Here is a 16,608-nt window from a genome sequence, read left to right as displayed (position 1 = left end):
TCCATGTCGTCATGTTGTATTAGTGACGATATTTACGATACTAACAATTAAATGACAAATGAAGTCAATATTTTTAATACAAATATAAATATTTTATTACACGATGATAAATTTTTTTATTAAATAAAATAAATTAAGTTTTTATATGATACAAACTAACTTAATAACATTATTAATTAAACAAAATTATAATATTTTAAACTTAATTTTGTGTCGTTCTCGTATCATGGTAAGGAGTTATGTTCTTCTCTTTTTGCAGAAATCGAAGAAGTTGATTTGTAAATTTTTTATAAAAGTAAAAATTGGGAGACATGAAGCAATTTATTATGTTTTTTTTTCGGACCAATTTATTTCCATATTCAAAACATATTTACTTTGGTCACCTGCACGGCTGCATACTTGAGAAAGAGAGTTTTGAGTTCACCAAACTGCTTATGCTTCTTAATTTGTTTGTGTGTTTGTTGTCTGGTCTCTGTTGTGGTGGGCTCTGCTTGTTCTTCTTCTTTGTTTTATTATCAAGCTTTAAATTCAACCAAAAAAAAAATATTTTATCATTATTTATTTTTTTATATATTTTAATTAATAATTTTTAGATTTCAGACTTAAACGATAATTTACAGTCAAATGATGATATATAAATACTGTACTCGTATTAAATGTAAGCTCTTTTCATTCTGGTCATGTTATTAAATCCAAGAAAGATAGGTTTAGATGTCATAATGAGGTAAAGAAACTTTTATGATCGGTGATTTTGCAAGTTTTGGTATTCATTAATGGTAATTTATTTGTCATTAAGTAGTATAAAATGGATTGAAAAGGACTGAGATCACATACACAAGGTTGCTAATTTTTATAATGTTCACTCAACTTTCAATAAATATGGGTAAAGCCCAATTTAAAGTGTGAGAAAACAAAGGAAAAAACAAAATGAGATAGACGTTAAATTCAGAGTTAATTTTGTTTTGTTTGGTTCCTAAGAAAGTAAAGAAAGAAAGAAAAAAAAATCTATGGCGTTTCCCTCAGGCAGATAATGCAAACGGGAAAAGTCAAACCAGGCATTTAGTCGTCGGCTGGAGCCTGCTTTTTAGGTCTGTATCTTATGCCTGATGAACCCAATATAAAATTATTTTTCTTTTTATTTAAAGAAAAAAATTCACATCGACCCCAAAGAACTAAATAAAAAAAAAATCAAGAAAGCAAAAAGAAAACTGTAGAGTAAGCTTTTTGGTTTTTTTTTTTTGGCCCGTGAGCTGAATTTAATGTGGGTGTGGAGTCCGGATTAGACAAGAGAGAAGGCACAAGGAAGAGACTTCAAAAAAATAAAAAAAGGAGAAAGAAAGAGAAGACTGTTCTACTTGGAACAGTTCTGACTTTGATCCCCCACCCACCGCTTTTTTTTTTTTCTGGTTCTGTTATGTGAAAAAGCTGTCTGGGTTTTTTGTTTTGGATCTTGTCTTTGGATTCGCTGCATGTTTCAGGTACATGAAAACGGATCTCACCGTACTTTTTTAAGATTTCATTTCATGCTGTAAACCCAGTTCAAAGTACCCTTTTTCTTTGTTTTGTTCTTTTTTGTTTAGAGAGGGATAAGATTTTGAATATTAATTCGGGTTTGTTTGCAATTTTTGTTCTTTCTTTGGTGCAGATCTTTGGTGTGTTTTGAGGCTAAAGCTATGGGGTTTTGATTAGATTCAGCCCTGAGATTTAAGGCCTCGATTCTTGGAAGGTAAATTGTTCTTCTTCTTTTTTTGTTGGGTGTAATTTATGGTTGGTAGATTACACATTCGGGGTGGGATAATTTTATGATTTTAGCTAAATCGTGGTCATTTATGGAGAAAATTTTGGTTTAATGATGGAAGTAGCTATCTTCCTTCGTCAAATATATACTTTGACTTAGCAACAATGCTTAGATTATCTACTGCTTGCTTGATTTAGATGGGAAGTTGTAGCTAAATCAAGTTTCCAAAATGCCTAGCTGTAACGTTCCTTCTTAATTTTTCCAGATGCCTGCTTTTTTTTACTAGAATATAAAACAATTCCTTCGCCATTTCTTTTCCTTTCTAGTTTTCTTCTTAAAATGCTCGGTGGTACAGAGAGAGAGAGGGTTATGAAGGAAAACTTGAAAAACTTTACTGTGAAGACTGTCTCCGGAGTTCTTAAAGCAGGAGATCTTTGCAGACTTTTTTCTTTGGAACAGGGAATATATATGTTCTTCTTAAAATGCTTATGAATCTATGTTATTTCTGTCATATTTGTGGTGGATAAACCAAGTTAATAGACTAAGCGGGTTCTTTACATTATCTGGTTTAGGAAAAATGGGTACTTGTTATATGATTAAAGTTTTAGCTATTTAGATTGCTGGGCTTCCATGTGAAGCTTGCCCTTAGTGGTTGTCTCTTTTTTTCTCCTTTTCTCCTTGGTATCTTTTCTGCTTCCTTTTCCCTTTCTCTTTTGTTCTTTACTAGTAGAATTGTGTTGGGTACTAAGTTGTTTCTTCTGTGGGCAGCTGCTGGCACATCATCGGCGGAGTATTATTACAGAAGGCTTCAGAAGAGATATTATAATTGAGCTGACTTTGCTATCTGCTTGAAAAATGTCATTCCGTAGCATAGTTCGTGATGTGAGGGATAGTTTTGGGAGCTTGTCTAGACGGAGCTTTGATGTTAGGCTGACAGGGCATCACAGAGGAAAATCTCATGGATCTTTACATGATTTGCATGATGAGCCTCTTGTAGTTCAGAACAGCCGTTGGGCGAATCTCCCTCCAGAGCTGCTTATTGATGTGATTAAGAGGTTGGAAGAGAGTGAGAATACGTGGCCTGCTCGAAAGAATGTTGTTGCATGTGCATCAGTTTGCCGATCATGGAGAGTCATCTGCAAAGAAATAGTGAAGAGTCCTGAATTCTGTGGGAAGCTTACTTTCCCAGTGTCTCTGAAGCAGGTAGGATCATTGGTTCATTGAACACGGATCATTCATTTTCCGATTTGACTGTGATTTTGTATCTTTGCATTTATTTAGAGATTATGCTGAAACGTGTTATCAGTTCTTACTACAGTGAGAACTCAAGACTGCAACTCTTAACTGTCTTGTTTGACTTTTCAGCCCGGGCCACGTGATGGAACCATTCAGTGTTTCATCAAAAGGGATAAATCTAAATTAACATATCATCTCTTTCTGTGTCTTAGCCCTGGTAAGCGTGATTCTCTGCAACCATTTGTTGAATGGAGTTGCCTTTGTTAAATGTAGATGTTATTTAATTATTGATCTTATTTTTGTAAACCAAATGTTGACACGAGTGATTGCATATTATATATAATTCTGTATAATTTTAATTTGTTGTGTGTATTTGTATACATCATGCTGAAATACATGGGCTGTGTCTGTGTCAATGACACTTGTCAGACTTACTCTTGAATGCGAGATAAAATCTGCATTATTTCATTTAAAACAACCATTGAAATGGAAGTATGTGACTATGCCTTGCAAAACAGAATTCTTCTATTTGGTTCTGAATCATTAATGTCTATATGTGGTAATTTATTTAATATACAATTATACTTGATGGCTGGTTCACAAGTTATAGATTGAGAGCTAAATTTGTCGCAGATACACATTTTAACTGTATTAGCATTATGGTCATTGGTATACAAGTTTCCAAAGTGTCAAAAAGAGTTCCGAAATATGGTTAATGATAAGCAACATACTAGAATAAAGAGGTGAGCAAGAGCAATACACATTGTTCACACTACTCTTGTGGGTCTGTGAGACAAACCCCAATAATGAGTGTATTCACTCTGTCATTTGGCTGATAGAGAGAGCTTTCTCAATATAAACAGAAGCACTGTTGTCACTCACAAGACCTAGCAGTTGTAATCCTTTTCAGATACTCATTAGTCAATTTCCTAGTTAGGATAACAAATTAGCTTCCTTCCTGGCTCCACAGTTAATAACAGACAGGCATTCTTTGTCCATTACACTGCAGACATTTAAGTGCCTTCTATTGGTTTTGGCATTTTTCATTTTTGTTCCTGCTAATCTAACCTCTATTGTCTTATCATTTCTTTCTGACAGCATTGCTAGTTGAAAATGGAAAATTCCTTCTTTCTGCGAAAAGGACCCGCAGGACTACTTCTACAGAATATATCATTTCTATGAATGCTGACAATATTTCAAGATCAAGCAGCAGTTACATTGGAAAGCTGAGGTATGAATGTGAAATGGAAATGGGGACATTTTAATATGAATACTGCATTCTGTTCAGAGGAATACCACTGCTTTATGAACCGATTAAAATTTTTTACTGTAGAGCTCAGTAAATTTCCTTCTATTGTGTAAATGGAAAATCTTTAACAGGATGAACTTGGAAATTAAACCCATCCTTATCTGTTACTGTCTTTGTTATTAGACGCTAGCTTTTGGAAAGATCCTTCATAACTTGCACAAGTTTTCATGGTTATGGAATGTGAATTTGAAACTATTTCTGTTTCTTGTTCCAGGTCAAACTTCCTTGGCACAAAATTCATAATATATGACACCCAGCCAGCCTGTACCTCTGCTCATGTTCCTCCACCAGGCCGAACAAGTCGAAGATTTTACTCCAAGAAAGTTTCCCCTAAAGTCCCTACTGGCAGCTACAACATAGCTCAGATTACTTATGAACTAAATGTTCTTGGTACCCGGGGGCCACGAAGGATGCACTGCATCATGCATTCTATCCCTGCCTCAGCTCTTGATGTGGGTGGTTCTGTCCCTGGCCAGCCGGAGCTTCTACGCCACCCTTTGGAGGACTCATTCCGGAGCATCTCCTTTTCAAAGTCTCTTGACCATTCTGTTGAGTTCAGCAGCTCTCGATTTTCGGAGATTGGTGTGTCTCATGATGATGATGATGAGGATGGAAAAATGAAACCCTTGATCCTCAAAAACAAGCCCCCTAGATGGCATGAGCAGTTACAGTGTTGGTGCCTGAATTTCCGAGGTAGGGTAACTGTGGCATCCGTGAAGAACTTTCAGTTGATCGCCGCCACACAGCCAGCTGCTGGTGCACCCACCCCATCTCAGCCAGCCCCACCTGACATCGATAAGATAATCCTACAGTTTGGCAAGGTCGGCAAAGATATGTTCACCATGGATTACCGATATCCCCTATCTGCATTTCAGGCTTTTGCAATCTGCCTGAGCAGCTTTGACACCAAATTGGCTTGTGAATAGAATGAACAAAAAAGGATAATTGTGGCCAGCAAAACACATAAAAGATTAATGACAATCTTTAACTTCTTTCTTCTTTCTCTTGTTCTCATCTCTCATTATCTTCTCTGTTGCCATTTCTTCCCTTTAGGGTGATCATCAGTAGGATGGAAAATTGATACTGTTGTATTGTTGTAAACTAATTTTTATCTTTGGGTGCCACTTGAGTGGCGGCTTGCATCACATTAAACTCAAAACCTTTTTCACTTCTGTTTGTTCGTCCTCGTTAATTCATGAATGATCAATCGGTTTGCTTGCAACTCTCCTTGACGTTTTTGATCTATAATACATAAACAACATTAGCAAATTTCTGATAAATAGAGGACAAGGGAATGCAATGTTCAAGGAAAGTGCCAATCATTACGAACCACTTTTACTTCCCTTCGATGCAAATTAACCAAGAAACTCCAATGGTGGAAGAAGTGGTAGCTTCGCTGCAAAATTTAACAGTGGCAGTGATGATTGTTAAAATGGTAGAGGTGGAAGGTGTCAGCTTTGATGCTGTCAGAACATTGCTGCAAGCACGGGTTTGATGCTGTCAGAACATTGCTGCTTTAACTCAAATATCATATGAATTTTTATAATCAGAATTTGTATTAGTTTAGTTCAGGCCTACCACTTTCCCCCTTCCAACAGGGATTCAGCGGAAAAGGTACTTTATACACATGAGGTTCATTTTAATTTACAACAATACCTAAGCAAAATCCAAAAGCATTTGCCATCCATCTTCAACTGTAACGGGATCCTTCTAGACCTCAACTGCATTGGACTTCCTTTGCAAAAGGTCCCCACTGATCCCAAAAGATAATCCCCACACAGTCGTAATATTCCATTTCATCTTTGCTTTCCCTTCTCAAAAGATAGCCCACTTCAATTGGTAGTTGCAGTTTTTTTTTTTTTCTCTATAGCTTCAATATTGGCAAGTACCAAACCTAAAGTTTTTCTTTCATCCTGTCATTGACCAAAAAATAAAATCAAGGAGCTGCCATATCTACCATTGCATAGAATGCACCCGCCTAAGAACACGAGGTGGTCTTCGTTTTTCCTCAACAGGGATCAGGTTCTCCATCAGCTGCATTTGAAATGAACCAGAAACGGGAGTCAGAATTGCCACTAACACCATCATGTTTCAAGCGAAGATCACAATCATTAGATTTTAGTTATTAGCAGATTGTTGGATTAGTTATTATTGCAATAAACTTTGTCAACATAGTATATAAACATTTACAGTGATGTAGCTTTTCATCATACAAAATCCAATCAACCAAACTTAATGATGATGTATTTAGTAAGAGGATTTAACCTAAACTGATCATGTCTGCTTAGACATGATATAGAATAGGTTGTTGAAAATCTTTTGCTCTTCCCATCTTCTACAACAGCGACTGTAATTCATTTACTACATTTTATTGCATTAATTAGCAGTCTATGAACCTTCAGGAATTGTTTTATTCAATGTTCGCTGAATTGTTCCTTTACCCACAGATAAAACATATAGATTGGGTGAACCAATACTTAAATCCTCCAACATTGGTCACCACATCAGTGATAGGATATTTAAGAACTAATTCACAAAAATAAGGCAAAGATATCTTAAATTTGAAAAACACAATAGAATTAAAAGATTAAATAAAGAGAGATACCTGCTTAAACCTCTCCTTTTGCAGCTCAGCCTGCAAAGTCGGTGGAGAAATCAATCCCGAGAGCATAATGATGATTCATACATCCTCAAGATATAAAGTATCAATTACCATTGGACTAAAAACATAACTAAAATGAAAAAGGAAGAGGGGGGGGGGNGGGGGGGGGAATCTCTGTTATTTCAGCAGCTAATTATACTAAGAAGGAAGCTTGTAGATACATCATCTCGGTTTCTCTACACTGCATTCAACTACTCTATTTTAGAATTACTTCCATGTCTATGCTCTGGTTTTATCAATTCACCAATTACAAGCATAAGTTTAAAATAATGCTAGAAGTTGCAAAAAATTTTGCCCCCATCAAAGTGCCTTCTTCATTTCAACAAAATTTTTATTTTAATTAAACATTTAGAACATCAATGATTGTAAATACACCATTTGGGTTTCCCTCTACCACATTCAACTACTTTATTTTAGAATTACTTCCATGTCTATACTCTGGTTTTCAAAAATTCACCAACTACTAGCATAAGTATAAAATGATGCTAGAAATTACAAAAATTTTAGCCCCATCAAAGTGCCTTCTTCATTTCAAGAAAATTTTTTATTTTGATCAAACATCTAGAACATCATGATTCATTAAACTTGGCAGCAACTAAAATTCTTCAATATAATTTAAAATCATATCATACAGGGGGCCTTTATACCTCTTCTCTCAGCAACCGGGTCTGCTCTTCTTCCAATTGTGTCACTAGAGATTCCAATTCAACTGTATAAGCCTAAATATCAAGAAGGAAAGAGATATACAAAGAAAAAAAAATGTTATGAAAGGAAAACTAACTTCGAAATTTATAAGTAAACCCTCACCGTTTAATTACAGAAAACAGGTTTAAAAAGAAGTACAAAAAGCAATTAAGATTTGAATGAGATGAAAGCAACTACTATTTCTCTTTATTTTCTGGGAAACAAAAATAGAATTGGCAAAGGAGAGGCTAACCTGTTTGCGTTCTCTAGACCTAGCAGCAGATTCTCTGTTCTTGATCATCCTTCTCTGTTTCTGCTGCGTCGCTTTATCCAAAGGCGGTTCCTCAACGGCGCGTCGTTTCCCTCTCGCGCCTCCACCTGCAGGCGCCACCAATCTCTGATGATCAACGCCGCCGTTGTTTCCAAACGTCGAAAACTGACTTCCACCACCGTTGATAACGGCCGGGTCGACAGCATAAACACCTGCACCAACTCCCACCTGATTAACAACTCCTCTAACATCCTCTTCTCTAACCGCCCCAGCTTTGGTCAAAAAATCCTCCAACGTCATCTCTTCCGTTGGACCTCCCTGTCTCTGATCGCCTCCGCCGGCCACGATCTCCTTCCACACCTCGTCGACGGACTTGTTCGCCACATCTTTCGGAAGCGAGAAACTACCTTCCCGTGAGATGGACGCGCCGGGGAACTGCGCGTGTGCTTCGGAAGTAGTTGGTGGCGGTGGTGGGGACGAGTAGATGTTTTTCAAAAGATCGTCCATGCTCATTGAACCGTTCTGGGATTGGCTTTGATTGCTTTGTTGGTTTTGAAGATCGGCAAGGAGAGTGGAGAGTGAAGAGCACAGAGATGGCTGACGTGGCACATCAGGATTCGTCGCTGACGTGGTCGTTATCACCTTAGACGACGCCATGACTCCCCCCGAATTTTCAGGGTTTTTTCTCTCTCGCACTAATTTCTTGCTCACTATTTCCTCTCTTTCTCTCTCTTTTCCCTTCTGGCTTTCCGCTGATTGGTTGGAAAAGGAGAGTATGAGATAGAATTCGAAAACTGAGGGAAAATTTATTAGAGAAGCGAAAAGCTACGGCGGAAGAGCAGAGACACTGGCCAACAGTTTAAATGCAAACAAGGAGACAAACAGAGAGAGGAAGAGAGAAAGCACAGAGAGAAGGAGGAAGGATGGAGGAAACTGCGAGATGGATAACGTGTACTCGCGGTTATAGACGCACAATCGTAAAAGCTAGGGGTATTTTTGTCATTTCACTATTTAGCTTACTAGTTTTTTACACGGACTTATTTGGGACAATCGCTTTCCAGATTCTCAAAAAGTACACTGGCAGTTGCCGAGCTATGCGAATTCGAATATTCGTCCAATCTCGTTTCCCTAATTGAAATTAAAATATATTTTTATTACTATTAAGTAATATTAAATATATTTTATCACTCTTTAATTGTCACGAAATCTCTTATAATATAGATCTTTGATATTTTTTATTATAAAAAATAAATTTATAATATTAAAAAATGTTTTAAAAAAATCGACCAAAAGAGTATTTGTTTTACATTTACTATTAAATTAATTGAAAAGTTGTGACTTTTACAAGTACCAAACATGAACTTGATTAATGCAATAAGATGACGTTCAATTAGTATTCAAATAATTGTGAAGTAATGGTAACGATTAACCTCTTTCCAAATAATTATGCAATAATTGTACCGTTTTTACTGATTTTAATGTACAAAATTATTATTTAATTTAATCTTAGATTGAAGTTTTTGTTTCTATTTACCAATACATTGATTGGGGTTTACTATATTATGAATTTCAACATCCCTCGAAAGAGAATTAATTTTCAATTTAAAGCATTTGACATTTGGAGCTACAAACTTTCAATGTCATGCAATTTGGCACTCCTTCCAGCAATTGGACAAAAACCCACCAAATATCAAATCCTTTCTTTGACCCTTTTTCTCCCTCTCTTTGACTTTTATACAAATTAAGATAAAAATTAATATAAAAATACAGATAAAAGTAAAAATATTAAATATAAATTATTTGTTTAAAAATATTAAATATAAATTATTTGTTTGTTTATTTTTATCTAAAATTGGTACCACTCATCGAAACTATGGGCAGTAGTTTCATTTTCCAGAGATGGCCGGTCCGGTGTAAAGGTTGGGGGGTGGGGGGGGGGGGAAAGTGGAAAGAGAGTAGAGGACACGCGCTGTGGGAAGGTAGAGTGTGCAATCAGAAATGGCAGAAAAAGTTAGGTTGCCGTTTTTATAGTTTTGACTCTGCCGTCCCTAGACGATACGGTTTGGCCTCGAATCAATCGAATCGAAGCATCTACAGGGTAGTCCCTGTCTGCGAGGCTTCCTCTGCCCCCTTCCTACTTCACAGGTTCGGTCTCACCCTATGTCTTTCTTTTTATCAACATTTTTCCTTCAATTTTTTTACCTCTTTTCACGCCACATTGGTTAAGGGATAGCAATCTTCGAATGGAAATAGCAACCAATACAAACTCTTTTTTCCTTTTTTTTTTTTTACTGTAAAGCTTGTAAATTTCCTTTTAATAGTTGCAGAGAACTAACAAGTTTGCTTAATAATACAATATTCAGTTTATCTAAAAAAAAATTTTGTATTATGATAATTTATTTAACTAAATCGTGCATTTATTTATTATATTGAAACTAGTTTTCAAATTTTATTTTAAATTTAAATAAATATTTAATTTGAATTTAATATCAATTAATATTTTTTATTTACATAATATATAATATTTTGAAATGTCATGATTACGTCAAAATTAAGCATGATTTTAGATTTTTGAATGAACAAGAAAAAGGGGAATGGGTCTGTCTCTGTCACCGTTGGGGATAAGAGCAGTTGTGCTTTTGAAAAGTCAAAATGTTTGATTTAACGTGAAAAAGAAGCCAAAAAAAAAAACGTGGGCGGTCATAAGAACAATAGAGTCAGTAAAACGATGTCGTTTTATTTCACGTGGATCATTGAATTTTATATAAACCAGAAATTGTCGTGAAAAATTATGATTTTGAGAATTGTTACTATTTCAGATGTTTCAATCTCACGTCTAATAAATAAAAAGATTTATAAAAATTTATAAACATTATATCTCTTATCAGATTAATTTTTTGAGATGAGAATAATAGATTTTCTTAATTTTAATAACCTTTATCTTTTGTATTTTAAATTTTATATAGAATTATCGGTTATTTATAAATTCATTTTAGGAAGTCAGATTGCAATGATTCTAAAACCTCGATAGATAAAAGACGGGTCACGGGTTTCGGTCTTTAATGATAATTGGGCCATCCATGATAAAATTGGATATGGCCCATATAACATTGGTTGGCCTTACCAACTCTGAAACGAAAATTGGCCTGGAAAGTCTTCACGTTCTCGTTCAATCAGACCTTGCCTTGCCTGGGTTCTTATTGCTTGGGCCATACAAAATTTGAAGGTCTAGGGTTTAAAAAGAAGATAATATATATATTGATATTATTTTTTGGGGAAAAAAGTATTTATATTCTTAATTTTACATATTTGTTAGTATTGTTTTATGGTCTTGCAGACTTACCAAAAGTCCTAAAAATAAGTTATCAAAACTCACATATATAAGGAGTGTTATCACTGCAACCGATAGGAAGAAGACAACTCACAAAGGCATTTAAGTATGCTGATAAATGCTAGGATTACTAGTAGTTATAGTGGATTTTCTGATGGTACATTTATAGGTGCACCACTTGTACTCTTTTGAAAGAGTAGAATTAACTAGTAAATCTCGTCATTTATTTCCAACTTAGTAAATCTCGTCATTTATTTCGAACTTACTTCCATCGCTCCATACTACAACCCAACTTTACCACATTGGATCATACATTAGTGCAAATTACCTGCAAAAACAGCCCAATTGTGCCGATTAGCTTTTGGGATTAGCTGCCTCCACTCTTGCTCTTAACTACTGAAGTGTCAAAAATTTCTATTAATTATATTATTTATATTATAATTTTGTATAATTAATGATATTAATGAATTCATTAATTTTTTTAATTATGACATTATTCAAAAAAAAATTTGTTAAATCCATGGATGCATGCACACAAATTGCAATTGTGTGTGTGTGTGAATGCGATGCCAACCTTGTCATTCTTTTCCCCTTTCCCTCACCTTTTTTTAGTGGTAGTTTTGGTTATAAAAAGGCTTTTTCTTTTATATATGAACATAGGCTTAGCTTTCCAATCTGTTTTCTTAAGTAAAGGCAATTGAATAATATTGATGGGAAACTACCTCCGAGACATCAATATCGTTTACTAATTTCGAATTGGTTTGGAAAAAGTAATGGAGACATCAAAATTAGCCAGACGTGTCTAATCCGACTTGGGCTGTTGTTTTTCTTTATTTATGATTATTGATGCAGTTTTTTGACTTGCATGCTTAGTCCATAAGATACTCATATCATACCTGTGATTATATAAAAAAAAAAAAAATTCTTAAAGGTTTAATTATCATTTGTTTTTTTATATAATCTCTACCAAAGTTTTTGAATTATTCATAAAAGTTTAATAAATGTTTATTTTTATTATATTTAATTACATTTTTATATTTATATTTTTAAAATTATATAAGTTTTTATAAAAGTTAATGTCACGTGATTTTAATATGACATATTAAAATGTTATAACAAATAATGATATGGTATATTGATGTAATATAATTAATGACGAATTTAAAATTTTATATGAGATGTGGTTAAAAGGTAAATATAAAAATAATCATATTATATATATATATATATATCCAGTTTTATACATATAATAACAAATGAGGTATTGATTAATGAACAATTAATTAACTATTAGTTATAAAAAATTATTTAATTTAAAATAAAAATAAAAATTATTGATTAAACACAAGAAAAGAATAATAACTTATTTAATTTTTACATAAATAATTAAAAAAATTTTAAAATATTTTTTCTCCGTTGACTACTACCTCCATTATTAACCCCTCACCCACTCCATAAAAAAATGAAAAAAAAAAGTATGTTTAATAGTAGTTCATATTGTTCATGTTTAAGGAGCTTTTTACAATGATGAAACAATGGCTTTATTAAATGAGAAATTTATATAAGTTTATTTTTTACGCATTATCAATATAAAAATTTATAAAAATAAAATATCATTACTTTTTAAATAAATAAATTTAAAAATTTAAAAAACAAATGCTTGTACCTTTACATACTTATGAATTGATATTTTATAATTAGATGATAGGGTGCAAGTATTATACATTGGTATCGTATCAAATATAAATGAAATATATATTAATGAATTTTTGAAGAATAAAAATATTTGAGGCATATATAATTTTTTTTAAAATTCATATATAATTTACTGGTTGACAAAATTAAAAGATACTGGTAATTATTTTTGCTCACCTATCTCTGGAATAATTCATGAAAAAAGATTTTCCTTAATAGCATCAAGAATCAATATTTCAAAAGAAAATATAAATAGAAAAATAAATCAATAAAAAGAGAAAGGTTGGACATGAACCCTATTTTTTTTTTCTTCAATATGAAATTACGTTGAAAGGTAATTCTCTTTGCTTAGTTATTAAGTTTTTACCATAAAGTTTTGCACAGGAAGGTCAGTAAAAATACCAAAAGGTTCCCACTTTCACCATGGATAAAGACACAGTAGGACAAGGAAAGAAAAAAGGAGCATCCCATATTTTATTTTGTCCCCGAAATTTATGCATTATTTATTTGTTTATTCCCTCTTTACCCTCTCAAACTCTGAAGCAAAGTCACACACTGTCCTCCTAGTCTTCTCCCACTCCCCCCCACCTCCATCTCCACTCTGTCCTTCAAAAAGCAAGAAAGCAACTGTAGCTCCAAGGAAAACCACCCCCCAGAAAAGCAGAGAGAGGTAGGGAGAGAGAGAGAGGGAGATTTTCTTTGTAAAATTAGAGTAAGAAAAAGGCAAATGCCACCAACGAATATGAGCCCAAACCATCAACCCCACGCCAGAGAAATGCGTCCGACAGCCAACGGCGAACACCACCACCGCGGCCTCACAGCCCCTCCTCCTCCTCCCCAACGCCACCACCCTTATTACCCTCGCTCTTCCTCTTCCTCGGCCTCTTTCAAAGGCTGTTGTTGCTGCCTCTTCCTTCTCTTTTCTTTTTTAGCCCTTCTCGTCCTCGCGGTTGTCCTCATAATCGTCCTCGCGGTTAAGCCCAAGAAGCCCCAATTCGATCTCCAACAAGTAGGGGTACAGTACATGGGCATCTCCACATCCAATCCTTCCGCCTTCGACGGCGCTGCCGCCGCAGTCACAACCACCCCAACGACCGCCTCTTTGTCTTTAACCATCCACATGCTTTTCACAGCGGTGAATCCCAATAAGGTAGGGATCAAGTACGGAGAGTCTAGGTTCACCGTTATGTACCGTGGGATTCCTCTGGGAAAAGCTGCCGTCCCTGGGTTTTTCCAAGAAGCTCACAGTACCAGAAACGTGGAGGCAACCATCGCCGTCGATCGAGCTAACTTGATGCAAGCCGATGCAGCTGATTTAATCCGAGATGCTTCCCTTAATGACCGCGTTGAGCTTAGAGTTTTGGGTGATGTTGGCGCTAAGATCCGTGTCTTGGACTTCGATTCTCCTGGCGTTCAGGTCACGCCATTCTCTTCTTCCCTTTACTTTTCACTTTCCCTTTTCGGGGTTAAAAATTTATAAGCACATTCCTCCCTTTCTAATTACAGCATTGTCCTCCTCTTTTCCTAACGATGCCCATTTCTTCCTTACTTTCTAATTATAGCCTTAAGTTACTAATCTTTTTAAACTATGAGAGCGGCGTACGTGGTGCGCGCGGTCTGTCGGTCGGCACTGGCTGGTTTTATCCACAGCCCCCCACGACTCGCTGTCCCACTCTGCTTTTCCATTTCTTTGTTTGTTTTCACTAACTTGCACCGTTCTTTTGTTTTCGTCGTCCATGCTAACTTGGGCCGATGAGGTTCTATCATCTACTGGTACTGGGGAAAGGGATGTTTTCCTTGTCTTCTCTTGGATACTATGTTCTTTTTCTTAATCGGTACTCTTCGTTTTACAGGAATGTAGCACTTAGTTTTTGTTGCACTTCGACGTTTGTTGTCTACCATACGGTCTTTTGGGCACGTATAGAAATGGGTGATTAAAGCTAATGCTTTTGCTTTTTCAAGCGCATGTCCGAGACGCACCAATGGCGTATAGCCATCGTGCGGCTAGCTTTTTTGGACGCAATCCCTTTTACCCATAATCGGCCCGTCTCTGTACTGTAACAATAGAATCTGTGAATATTTTTACCGTGAATTAGTATTAAAATTTTACCAACCCCAATACAGTGATTTATGGGACTTTTTGGACATTGGCATTCTGGAATATGAGAATTATTCTTTGCTTTTGGATTCCTGTTTTTGTTTTTGGTTTTCGGGAGTTGATTAGAGAGAGAGAGAGAGAGAGAGAGCAGTAGTAGGTATGCATTGTACTATTGTAGGCATGGTGGTGTTGGGTTTGGCATGTTGCACAAGAGAATAAATGTCATAAATTTGCTTTGATAATTTAGAGAAAAAAAATTAGGGTCTTGCTTCGTTTCTCACCATGTGATTTTTGGTCACTGGTGGGCTATCCTTCAGACCCACTTAGTTCCCTCTCTGCAATGGCGGGATCCACCACTACCCATGAATTATTTCAATTATGTGATCAAAAATTTTAACCTCAAATCCTCTTCAAATTTCCCCTGTCTGGAATTTACCCATTGGCCATTGCTGAGGCTTTTACAGAGTAAGAGAAACTCTCAAACTAGGCTTCCTTTCTGAGTGTAAAAAAGGAGATAATAGAATATTAGCTGGGCTCATGGAAACATTTTTTTTTTAGCATCTTCTTTGCCATCTCCTACACGACCCCGTGAATATCGTTTCTTAGCCATGAAGCAGTCTTGGTAATAATTTTAAATGTTTTTTAGCTTGTGTCTATCTCATTATAGGGACCCATTGTTCATTGACCTTAAATCTCTCTATCATGATTGTCACGTGCTGTCTACATGCATTAAGAACTTAATGATGCCCTTTTCTGTGAAACTTTGACATTGGTAATGTTTTCCCAACATACATTTTCTTTGTTTTTGATTCTTTCTGTTGAAATTATTAACAAGTAAAATGGGTTGGCGTTGGCATTGGCAGGTATCGATTGATTGTGCTATAGTGATAAGTCCAAGGAAACAATCTCTTACTTACAAGCAGTGTGGATTTGATGGATTGAGTGTCTAAGCAAAGCCCCCCTCCTAACTCATATTGGTAACTCAAGGCTTTTCGTTCCCTTTTCATTGTTCCATTCTCTGTCTACAAATGGATTGAGAAAGAATAGAATTAAAAAGAAAAAAAAAGAGAGAAAGAAAGAAAAGAAAAGCAGAAGGGAAGGCCAGAATTCAGGGGAAGAAAGAACGAACAGTCTCTTCACATGGTTGGAGTATTACAGAAGCAAAACTAAGGCAAAGACAAGATGATGAGAAGATTCTGAGTGGGAAATCAATTTTTCCTCCTCCCCACCCCCAAGATTTTGCTGATTTTTGTATTGGTTTCTTCAGTTGGAAGGAAAATTTTTTTTCTAACCCTGCATGTAAAAATTTTGCATGTGCACTCATGTATGCTACTGTTCCTCGTCCAACTGGCAAAAAATCTTTTCTCTTTATCTTTCTCTTTGTGGAGTGGTGCCTCTGCAATCCAGCATTTGGTGAGCACATTCCTCCTTGTAAACGTGGCACGATTTTTTTCTTCTTGAATCAAACTTGAACTGAACTGAAGAGAAACAGATCTAAAATGTTTACTTTTATTTACATTTCCGTTCTGTTCCCCCTGTAGTGAGTTGCCAATGCCAGGTAGCACTTGGGATGGGAGGGAGAAA

General features: G+C 35.5%; 3 protein-coding genes across 4 annotated transcripts; 2 read left to right on the top strand and 1 right to left on the bottom strand.

The window, feature by feature from the left end:
• LOC18607378 (tubby-like F-box protein 8) lies at positions 908-5,455 on the top strand. The gene is made up of 6 exons (XM_007041523.2): positions 908-1,478; positions 1,646-1,726; positions 2,507-2,941; positions 3,104-3,191; positions 4,073-4,205; positions 4,498-5,455. Exons 3-6 carry the CDS (start codon positions 2,594-2,596, stop codon positions 5,207-5,209), a joined length of 1,281 nt encoding a protein of 426 aa, XP_007041585.2. The 5' UTR covers positions 908-1,478; positions 1,646-1,726; positions 2,507-2,593; the 3' UTR covers positions 5,210-5,455.
• On the bottom strand, positions 5,799-8,836 carry LOC18607377 (G-box-binding factor 4). The gene is made up of 4 exons (XM_007041522.2): positions 7,883-8,836; positions 7,593-7,664; positions 6,889-6,918; positions 5,799-6,317 (listed from the first exon to the last, which is right to left on the bottom strand). The coding sequence occupies exons 1-4, from the start codon at positions 8,555-8,557 to the stop codon at positions 6,237-6,239; spliced, it is 858 nt and encodes a 285-aa protein (XP_007041584.2). The 5' UTR covers positions 8,558-8,836; the 3' UTR covers positions 5,799-6,236.
• On the top strand, positions 13,302-16,536 carry LOC18607375. Of its 2 annotated transcripts, none has more exons than XM_007041519.2 (2): positions 13,302-14,343; positions 14,780-15,045. In XM_007041519.2, the coding sequence occupies exons 1-2, from the start codon at positions 13,654-13,656 to the stop codon at positions 14,792-14,794; spliced, it is 705 nt and encodes a 234-aa protein (XP_007041581.2). In that variant the 5' UTR covers positions 13,302-13,653; the 3' UTR covers positions 14,795-15,045. The 2 variants fall into 2 exon arrangements, with proteins under 2 accessions (XP_007041581.2, XP_007041580.2); XM_007041518.2 differs by lacking the exon at positions 14,780-15,045 and adding an exon at positions 15,888-16,536 and having other exon boundaries at positions 13,317-14,343.

The sequence above is a fragment of the Theobroma cacao genome, chromosome 2 (genome assembly GCF_000208745.1).
Source record: "Theobroma cacao cultivar B97-61/B2 chromosome 2, Criollo_cocoa_genome_V2, whole genome shotgun sequence".
Lineage (NCBI taxonomy): Eukaryota > Viridiplantae > Streptophyta > Magnoliopsida > Malvales > Malvaceae > Theobroma > Theobroma cacao.
Note: the sequence above shows the minus strand (reverse complement) of the source record. Positions and strands in the feature narration are given on the sequence as shown.

Coding starts and splice junctions, on each gene's coding strand:
- LOC18607377 (XM_007041522.2), bottom strand. CDS start 8,557: ATGGCGTCGTCTAAGGTGATAACGACCACGTCAGCGACGAATCCTGAT. Junction 7,665..7,882: donor GGTCTAGAGAACGCAAACAG/GTTAGCCTCTCC, acceptor CTTGATATTTAG/GCTTATACAGTTGAATTGGA. Junction 6,919..7,592: donor CCCGGTTGCTGAGAGAAGAG/GTATAAAGGCCC, acceptor CCGACTTTGCAG/GCTGAGCTGCAAAAGGAGAG.
- LOC18607375 (XM_007041518.2), top strand. CDS start 13,654: ATGCCACCAACGAATATGAGCCCAAACCATCAACCCCACGCCAGAGAA. Junction 14,344..15,887: donor TCGATTCTCCTGGCGTTCAG/GTCACGCCATTC, acceptor TGGCATTGGCAG/GTATCGATTGATTGTGCTAT.
- LOC18607378 (XM_007041523.2), top strand. CDS start 2,594: ATGTCATTCCGTAGCATAGTTCGTGATGTGAGGGATAGTTTTGGGAGC. Junction 2,942..3,103: donor TCCCAGTGTCTCTGAAGCAG/GTAGGATCATTG, acceptor TTGACTTTTCAG/CCCGGGCCACGTGATGGAAC. Junction 3,192..4,072: donor CTTTCTGTGTCTTAGCCCTG/GTAAGCGTGATT, acceptor TCTTTCTGACAG/CATTGCTAGTTGAAAATGGA.